Genomic DNA, 10,042 nt, shown 5'->3' on the forward strand with positions numbered 1-10,042 from the left:
TTTGAAGTTCAACAAAGCTTGTCTTGCCACATCTGTGTCAATCAGCAGAGGGCCACTAACAGAGCAGGGCAGTCAGAGGGCTGCCCTGTGGGGCCCAAAGGACTCGTTCACTGCTAATCAACACAACTGTAGGAAACTTGTTAAAGGCAAAGTGGCTACACTATAAAGTGTAAACTGTAACAAGGGTCATAATAAAGTATTATTTTTGAGAAGGGAGTACACTCTATTAACATGCAGTAACAGGGTGAAGGGGGTGTACAGCATATCATGTTTTATTGAACCCTGTAAACACCTGCGAGTCGACTTGCATGCAAGCAGGTTTATGGCTACAGTAAACGTTCAGGCTCGTGGATATCATAAGAAAACAGTTCTGTGTAGAAGAAATGTTGCTAGAAAAAATAGAGTCTCACATAACACTTGCACTGTGTTTAGTGCTTCACAAAAAACATATTAAAACAAATAAATACAGAGAAAAATAAATACATTACACATAACATTTTTACCCATACAACAATAACTCTGCAGTTCTGTGCTGATGAAACAGAACAAGAAGCAGAGATGGGCAGTATTTCAATTCTATGTATTTATCTCATTTTATTCTTCGTGTTTGAACTGCAGAAGAAAACTGTACAACTGATTTGTGTCTTTTGAACTTTGAATTCAATTTTACAGCAGGGTTGTTTAGCATGATTAAGAAGTTTAAAGTCAGAGGCCTATTGAGGCAACTAAATGCCTAAAATGTGATAATGTCACTTTTCCTATATGATGTTGTCATGGTTTCGGGTCTTTAGTTCAGAAATGTCCTGTCTCACTTAGAAAGTTATATGCTCACGTGTCATATTTTACTTTCCACTTCCTGTCTTTGTCTGTTTTCCTGCCATATTTCTTGCTCCCCTGTGTCCTATTAGTAAATCATTCCTGAGTAATAAAGCCTGTGTTTTACACATACTCTTTGTCAATTTATCTGTTTTTGTCCTCTGATCAGTCCTGTGTCTCCTATGTCTCATATCTGTGTTCCCAGTCCTCAGTTCTCTCCTTGTCTTGCCTTTGTTACTGCCTGTGTTTCTTGTGTGTCCTTAGTTTGCACTTATTTGTTTGGATTTTTTCCTTTTTGGACTTTTGGAATCTGTTTTCTGTTTTCGTTCAGATTTTCTGATTACCTGCCTTTTATGGATTGCAGATTTGGTTTCATCTAAGCCTGCTTTTTGTTTTTCAGCATGTCTGATTTGTGTGTCTTGTGTTTGGGTTTGGGCCCTGTCTTGTGTTTGGGTTTGTAAAACCCATAATAAATGTATTTGTGAGTTACAAATTACCTCCATTGTGAATGAATCCATTTTTCTTAAACCACTATTTCGTATCTTATTTCATACATAAGCAAGTATTTGTAATTGTAACATGATATATTTAATGTATTTGTGCCCATCTCTGGCAGGCAGAAATATTGTGTAAAGATGTGTGACTATGGAGCAGTCTGTGGTTTTATCAGACTGCTTTGGTTTCCTTTGATGTCTTCATTTTACTAGCCTTGAGGGGGCTCATAACACGTCGTATTCCACATAAGATAGACCGCAAACTTCAAAGCTCATGATTATTATCCTCCTGCTGATCACTGCTTTATCTACACATGGAGAATTAAACAGAAAGCACACACCAGACCAGACCTGACTACACCAACTCTTGGCTTAGTGTCAATGAACCAATGCATCTACAGTGAGCAGACTTATCACTTGGAAAAAGTAAACTAATAACTTGAATTGATAACCAAAAAGACCAGTCAGCTTTACCCTGTAAAAACCTTTAAGTGCTGCATTTTTATACGAATCCCAGTCTTAATTTTTAAGCATATGTCAGAAATAGAAGACAGAGTATTCAAGAAAATAGAACTAATTTAGTGCCCCGTGTCATAGTTGTTTGCTTGTAATATAAATCAAATCATTAAGCATATAAAATATTTTTGGTGACCTGAAGGTAATGTTTATGATAACGTTTGTAATAGTGTGTCACACCACATAGAAGTTGGCAGTGCTGTCAAATATCTTAAAGATTAAGATGATTTGTACTTTCATTCGACTGCTTCTACTCAGTCTGAACATGTGCGCTGGCATTTCACCGACTGGGATGTATTGTCATGTGACGAGAGTTGGGAGTCAGGAGGGGCAGTGGGTATAGTCTCTTGTTTGATTTCTGGAAAGGTCCGGTCAGGGAACATGGTCCGCAGGTGCTCTTCAAACAGCTCCTTAAGCCTCCTTCCTGCCATGGTGACCTCTGTGTCAGCCTGCAGTGCAAGTGGAAGCAAGGATGAGGGCATAACATCGAATAAAAACTGACATTTACTGCAAACAATCCTCTCTACAGTACCTCACAAAGGACTGCACAGTTCCCAAAGACAAGCCTGATGTCTGATATAAACTCTACAGGGCTCTGGTAGCATGGACTCTGCTGAGCCTCCAGTCGTCTTTTCACAGTGGAGAGCTTCACCGGTCGCTTTATAGTCGGCTTGTTGCTAGCACATACCTACAGTATTTAGAAAGGAGGAGATAATTAAACAATGAAACTTCATGAGAAGATGTTGAAGTAAAATAATAATAATAATTAATATCCTGTATTTATGCAATATGACATGTCAGCATTGTACACAAGAGGCTATGGATTTGTACCCCTATTTCGTATATGAAGGTTTAGAATAAACAGAGGACATATCAAGCAAAAAATGGTCACTGTGCTACGTGATACACAAATATAGTGCTGTATGTACAGACTTGGTGTTCATCCTCTCTGTGCAATAACAGTACATGGTCTGTGTCAGTGAGAAAAAAACATTTGTATATCTGCAGTATCTAAATAAAGCCTTGTTGCCTCTAATTTACAATTTCTATGTCTTCACTGATAGGCATGGCTTACCACAGAGCCAAAACAAGACATGCATCTAGACCACAATTCACTGAACTGAGCACTTGAAGAGCTACTGTGTCCACACGAGACACAATTCATTGCCATGTTTTGATTAATTTGAGGGCACTAGATCAGGGTATAGACTACAAAGAGCAGCAACAACAGAGCAGGGGCCTCAAAGACCTCAAATCTTGTCTCAGTTTAGGATAAAATTTGACATTTTTGCTGTTTGTGAAATATGCCTGCTGACTCATTTTTCAGTAAACCATGTGCTGTGGCCACAGAAATCAAGTAGCCCCCTGACTGTTTCTAACATTTTTCTCCAAGCTCCCCAGCAGTCAAGAGTGGCCTCGGAGTGATCCGGAGAGGAGCTGCAGAAAGCATTGTGGGAATGTAAAAAATGACCAACAGCTTGGTTTGTTTCCCGGGGAAACTACAGCTCACAATTCGCTTTTCACCACCGTTACTGGCTGTAGTTCTCCCTCTTTATCTCTCTCGACGCCTGTGTCTATGTTTGATGCAAACTGTTAAACACTAAGCAAGGCTGGTCTGTTGAGCTGCTCTCACATGCTATATTTCATGCGCATGAACTGAATAAAACCTTGGAACGAATTTACTCTGTGTGTGGAATAACATTTTGAAAACACACTGTAGTAAAACATGGCCTCAATGTTTTTTTTTTCTTCTTCTGGCCACTTAATGGCTCCTTAGCATACTGCACATGATTATAATTACAGTTACAGTAACTCCATGTGACATTAATCCTGTGAACTGTAGTCAGCAATGCTTCCAGACTCACCGAGGAGGATACTGGCTCTTGAAAGTATGAACTCTGGTCACTGCAAAACAAGTGCAGCAACAGCCTCTCACACTTCTGCAGTGAAAGAAAGAAAACATCTGACTTAACACGTGTCAACTGAGAAACCACATACATTTCTGCATCTCCTTAATTAATCATCTGGACCTGACACACATATCATATTGATGAGTTTTACCTCTCAGAACTTATATGAGATAAGTGATATGAGATATTGTTGCCATGCTATTGTATAAAAAAAAAGGAAATTATTTATTTTCTACTGCTGCTTTCATTACATGTTGTTCTTCTGATATAAAGTATAGTTGTCAGAATTCATAAAAACAATATTGTTGCTAAGAGAAAAGGTAATATGAGAATAATTTGTGAGAATTGACAGAATTTGTGGTGGTTCATAAACTATAGGGGGGAGCATAACTACAAAATGCTGCACACTATACTGGACTCGCTACTCTGTGCTGTAATTTTTTGGCTGTAGTGACTAGCTGCCTTTAGCAAGTTGCTAAGTTAGCCATGGAGCAACTGAAGTCAACAATTTGAATTTAGTCGGTGTATGGCTCAATTTTTCTGTTTAGTGAGGAAACCAATATCATTTTTTAGTTTATTTAGTTTACTTATTAGACTGAGTAACGGAGTACTATATATATTCAGACACAGAATGTCTAGCGCTTGATGTTCCAATCCACACAAATAAACAAGGAAGACATAGATATGTCAGGCTAATCAATGATCTTTGAAGTTTAAGGGTGGCAGAAACCTTCTACACCTTTATTAATGAAGAAACAGGATGAACTATAATAAGCCCCACCAACAAGCTCCAGAAGGAGATATATAAAGTAGATGAAACTACAAACTTTCAAATGTAAGACGTGTGGTTGTATCCAAAAACAAGAGTACTGACCCGTTTGTCCTCCGGGAGAAGTCCTCCTTCAGAATTTGGCTCCTTCTTTACTGTTTTGGCTTCAGGTTTGCTTTCGTACTCCATCTCAGGCACTAACAGGTCACGGCAGAAAGAGCAAAACCATTCCCCACTGAAAAGAGACAGTTCAGAGACTAAATACAAGTACATTATGCCGCTGACAGAGATACCTCAAAAACAGACCATAATTATTCAATTCTAGTATAAACGTAACATTTTAAAATATTATGGTGTTTCCATCTGTGATCAGCACTTAATACAATTCCCTTGACAGAGCTTGCCTGGGAGAACTGAGGAGCGCTGGCACGTGGCATGAAAGGTGAAAAACCTTGGGACACTTATAACAGCACAGCAGCTCTCCCCCGGTCCGACACACAGCACACAAGACTTCACGAGCATTAGTATCCTGGTACCGCTGACTGCTTCGAGGCTGTGAAGGGCTGTGGGGTTTGTAGTCTGTGCTTTGAAGAGGAGCTGGATATTTGTTCCCCTCGTCTTGGGCACTGATTTGGGGTTGGTCTCCTGTGCTGTCAGGAAGGTTCGCTCTTTGGTTGGATTGTACCTGAAATCCCCAAACAGACAGAAGAAACATCTCTGAAAATATTGTAACCAATATGTTATAATTGGACTCAAATTTGTCTGCATAAACAGTTTAGATGATCTAGCTAAGCTGTCAGGTTGTTTACATCCTGTCTCCCGAGTTCAGTACAATGATGGCCAATAGAAATGATAATATAAACTCAACTTAATAAAAAGACTCAAGTTGTAATAAACTGCAAAATCCCTTCCCTAATTCCATTAGGATTTAGTAGCATCTGGTGAGGAGGTTGCATATAGCAACCAACTGAATACTGCAAACACCCCTGCGGTGTTTGCTTCGTCCACTCCGGGCTACTGTACCCACCACTGTAGATAATAAATGCGCATTCTAACATAATAAAAACTCAATGATTCTCAGCTTCAGGTGATTATACACTAAAGAAAACTCAACGAAGTCCTACATACGGCTGCTCTAAATTCATCCTTTGTCTTAGTCAAGTCAATTTAAAAGTGCAGTCAAGCCACGGCAAGAAGTTTGGATTAGAGCATTTATTAAAATTAAAATCTGAAATTTATCTAGAATAGTAATTGGGCAATAATAAAAATGTATTGTCTCCTTACATAGCTGCCGTCATCATCTGGCTCGTCTTTGATTACTATGATGGGCCCCGGTGACGACATTCGTCTTTTCTTAACAACCGGGCCCCTTTCTCCACTAGCCGGGTGTATTTCTGGAGGTTTCCAGGAAACTGTCCTTGGGAGCAAAGCAAGAGCCAATAAGGATAAAGTGAAACACACTCAAGCATAAACGGAGACTGGTGATATCAAGGCAGTGCTGTTCAGAGCTGCACAACAGAGAAAGAAAGAGGGAATCTGTGCGTACGCAGCCATCACCTTACCCTGGTTTCTCCTCCTTGGATACAGCAGCATACCCTGGTGAATTCGGCTGTCCTTGAACTTGATGAGAGAAATGAAAATGTGTGTATCCGAAATTAAGAACACAGCAATAAATGCAGTCTGCAAAGGTAGATGTGACTTTGATGGACAGAGACATACCATTTCTATGTGGCAGAGAAGGCGGCAGGCTATGGGGATAGTTTGGTTTCAGCATGTATATTGGACCACCTGAATCACTCCTCCTGTTCAGATACGTGGGCTCAATCTAAACACAGCATTGCATGTCGTTTACTACTCTGTAAATACAATGTAGATCAACACAGTTTAATGGATGAAGTCACTTGCCGTGTGTCGCGATTGAGGTGAACTGACGCCACCGTTGACTGGCAGTGGTGTCATATGAGTGTACAGTGGTGAAGATGAAAATACATCCACAGGTTTGGGTTGGTAGCTGGAGCTGCTTCCTGTTCCCCTCAGAGGCTACAAATGACAGAAGGGAGAAACAAACGGATGGATGGAAAGGCTCCCATCGTTTTCATGCTACATTCCTGTCAACGTCTATAAGAATGTGATGATGGAGGCTGGAGATGAAAGGGTGAGCTGTCAATACTCTGTTTGCTGGCTGTGTGGCCTTGATGTCCCCTGACAAAAAACAGAACAGAGAGGACTAAACCATAAACAAAACACTGAAAAGTTCCAGTCTGATCTGCCTGGGATGTATTTTCTTTCCATTCTAGCTTTAAAGTTTGTGGGTGCAGCGGTGGTGATCACTGTCCTCCCACAAAATGTATGAAAACATATAGCATTTCCATAAAATATCTAAATGCATGTGTATTTTCAAAATCATACCTACATTTTCTATGTTTTACCATATTACAAATCTCATAAAGCAATAACCCATCATTGTTTCAATCTGCCTATTACTATGACAACAGGGTTATTCAACATGACATTGTACATCTATAAATTCTGATAAGTCCACACTCACACTGAGTTTTGAGTGTCAATCCTTTGTTTTTCTTATAAAAAATATCTAGTGTTAATAAGAAACACTTAAGACTAATGGCCAACTGATACTGTAATTTTGGGGCAATGCCAATGTTGATATCAGGGAGTAAAAAAATTCTGATAACTATATGTTAGCCAGTGTTCCTGTATACAGGTAATATATAAACACATTGCAATGATCCCTCAAATGTTGTATCAAACACTTGAGACATGACAAAGATATGGAGGTCTACATAATGATGGCAGGATACAAATGCAGTTCAGCAATAGCCTTTATTATTCTAAATGGCACCGGTGCACTAAAACAACTAACTTTACTTGGAATATTATGATTTTTTTTTTTTTCATGAGCTACACTTTAACATCTGACCACAAATTAACAAATAAAGTAGTTTTTTTGCTTGTATGTAATCATCTGCTTGGTAATTCTGAGGTAAGTGTTTCTCAACTTTTTATAGAAAATTAAACTTTGAAAATGTACTGTGTGCATTCTGTAAAAAAAGGTTTTTGTATCAGAAAACAAATCCACGGACCCGATTTATCTGTGAAATACTAGTATGAGTAGATGTAATGGACCGGCTGCAATATTGGTAGCGCTCTACTTAAAATTTAAAATCTGAAGGTTTTTGAGGGATTCAATACTAACCACCTTTTATAGATTTTAGCAGTCGCTGCATTTGTAATCCTTTACAGTTTAAAAATTAACTTGCAGAGATTTTGAAACTCTTCTGAAACTTTTCTATTCATCAAAATTACATGAGCTGTATGAGGTCATCTGCCAAATAATCTGCACTTAGAGCTGCTCTGCGCCATGACAATAAATAACTCTGGAGTAAAATAAAAGTAGATGTTGCTGCGCACTTGAAATTATGAGCTTGATGATTAACCTTAAATCTCTTAAAATTGACTATACCACACTAAAATATCAAGAAAAACAGGCTTCAGTCGCCAGAACACAATACAAAAACCTACTATATCTACAGACTACTAGTACTAGTACTCAGTTATATCATTAAGATTACATGGACTGAAGTAAAATATTTTTAGAGATCATTATGAAGCTATACTGAACAGCTTGTTCACATCAGTGTGATACAACTTATGTGTGCATTTCACACGCCAGCATTGTCCCATGACTGAGCCTATATTTCAGAGCTGAGCCAAAACACCCTGTGCACTAGACTAAACAACTTGGATCACAAGATATTATCAAGCCTCTCTTATGGAATCTTGGGTCCGTCTTCTGTCACATGTTGGCGGCTCTTGTACTGCAGATTTGGCTGTTTTTATTTTATGATTTTGAGTCATGAGCTTGTCCAAGACTCAAATCCATCTTGACAAGGAAAGACATAAATTGCCTGGGATGTGAAGGCTGTCAGCTCTATTTAGGACAATGCTATCTGCTGTCGCTGCTCGTTAAGAGGGCTTGTCAGTCAAATGAACACAAGCACGCATACACACTTGCACACTTGCACAGTGAAACACACACTAACCTGGGGAGGAAATCCAGGGCTCGGTAAGCTGCTGGTTGGGCTGACATGGCTGGGAGGAGGCCCCAGTAACCTGCGGCCTGGTTGGGGAGGCATACTGTGGGAAGTAGAGCCTCCTTGCAGGGGCCCTGGGATGGTTCTCTGGAGTCGGACGCTCTGGTACCACGGCCACGGTGGGGGAGGTGGTTGGGGCTGCCAGTGGGCCTGTGGGTTGAGCTTGTCCACCTGCATCTGGAGCTGAGCCAGAGTGTTATGAGGTGCGCCCATGGCAAAGCTATGGGGCGAGCCTGAGGGGCCCTGTCCAGGGTGGGAGATCTGATGAGGGATACCCTGAAACCCACCCAGCTGGGGGCCTGGTACAGTCTCCACCACTAAAGAGCCTGAGGGAACATACACACAGATATGGGATGAGCATAACAAGTAGGGATGGGAAATACACAAAACAGACAAAACGTGCAGAGAAGTGTGGGAAAGAGCAGGTCTAGGCAATAAAGTTTAGAAAACTTTGGGGTTTATAAAAGGAGAAAAACAAGTCAAGTGTGGAGGCAGCTAATGGTAACTATTAGCTCACTGACTGTACTGACAATTAATCTGTGGTAAATGTTTTAGATTGGTTCAATGTGATGCTTTCAAATGGCTGGCATTTACTCACAGTGATATAAAGCAAACAAAAGCAAAGAGCAATGAAAAGGCTGGACACAGTGTATTTGTATTTCTGCTTGATTAAACCCAAATCTGTTTGGGATTTAAACAATTAATTGGTTGTTGATTAATTTCCCGTCAGCTGACTCTTTAAAAATCTGAAATTTCAGCACAGTAGTCAAGCTTGTATGATTTGTGAGAGCTACAAATGCCTAGCACTGGTAAGCTCTGGACACTGAATCTTTCTGAGATGTGTCCCTGATTCAGCATCCTCCATTTAAAAGACAAGGGAGATGCAGCAAGCCTCTGGTAAGTGGTGTGATTTGCTTGAAGAAAGTGGCTGCAAGCGATGGAAATACTTGAGATTTATTACATTTCAGAATCAATCATCCACTACCCGCCCAGAGGATGAGATAACAAGTGCCAACCACTGAAAGAAAGCAACAATAAAAAGAGATTTGTGGAAAACAGTGAAATCCAGAAGGAGCTGGTGCTGGTAGGAAAACCTACCATCACTATTCCATTTTGATGTTGTTCAGAGAGCATGACTATTGAATCACACAGATCTGAAAGTGTGAAACAGGAGAGGGACAAATAATAAAGGCATGTGACTGAATAGCATTGAATTACTGCAATGTCCCCAAGGTTTCTCTCCTGATATAATCTGCCGCTGTGTTTACTGTCAAGCTAATTTTGCCAAGCTGGTGTTGTTCCTACAACATCGTAATTGGTTTACCTCCGGGACCATCACTGCAACCAACCAATCACGTTGTTGTGATGACATAGCTTTTCAAGTAATGTTGGTGTTGTTGCTACAATCATAATCATCATAATCAT

At 40.0% G+C, this 10,042-nt stretch overlaps 1 protein-coding gene across 1 annotated transcript in view; it reads right to left on the reverse strand.

The window, feature by feature from the left end:
• Positions 1 to 256: 256 nt before the first annotated feature.
• Positions 257 to 10,042, reverse strand: part of LOC119024851 (transcription intermediary factor 1-alpha-like) — a 15,199-nt gene continuing 5,413 nt past the window's right edge. Inside the window, exons 9-18 of the mRNA XM_037107993.1 lie at positions 8,567 to 8,943; positions 6,411 to 6,545; positions 6,225 to 6,330; positions 6,068 to 6,125; positions 5,790 to 5,922; positions 4,910 to 5,190; positions 4,611 to 4,740; positions 3,692 to 3,766; positions 2,359 to 2,514; positions 257 to 2,275 (exon numbers count right to left, since the gene is read on the reverse strand). Of these exons, the coding sequence (XP_036963888.1) occupies positions 2,081 to 2,275; positions 2,359 to 2,514; positions 3,692 to 3,766; positions 4,611 to 4,740; positions 4,910 to 5,190; positions 5,790 to 5,922; positions 6,068 to 6,125; positions 6,225 to 6,330; positions 6,411 to 6,545; positions 8,567 to 8,943 (1,646 nt within the window). The 3' untranslated portion in view covers positions 257 to 2,080. The remainder of the gene's footprint in view (positions 2,276 to 2,358; positions 2,515 to 3,691; positions 3,767 to 4,610; positions 4,741 to 4,909; positions 5,191 to 5,789; positions 5,923 to 6,067; positions 6,126 to 6,224; positions 6,331 to 6,410; positions 6,546 to 8,566; positions 8,944 to 10,042) is intronic.

Source organism: Acanthopagrus latus, chromosome 8, assembly GCF_904848185.1.
Source record: "Acanthopagrus latus isolate v.2019 chromosome 8, fAcaLat1.1, whole genome shotgun sequence".
NCBI classification, from domain to species: domain Eukaryota; kingdom Metazoa; phylum Chordata; class Actinopteri; order Spariformes; family Sparidae; genus Acanthopagrus; species Acanthopagrus latus.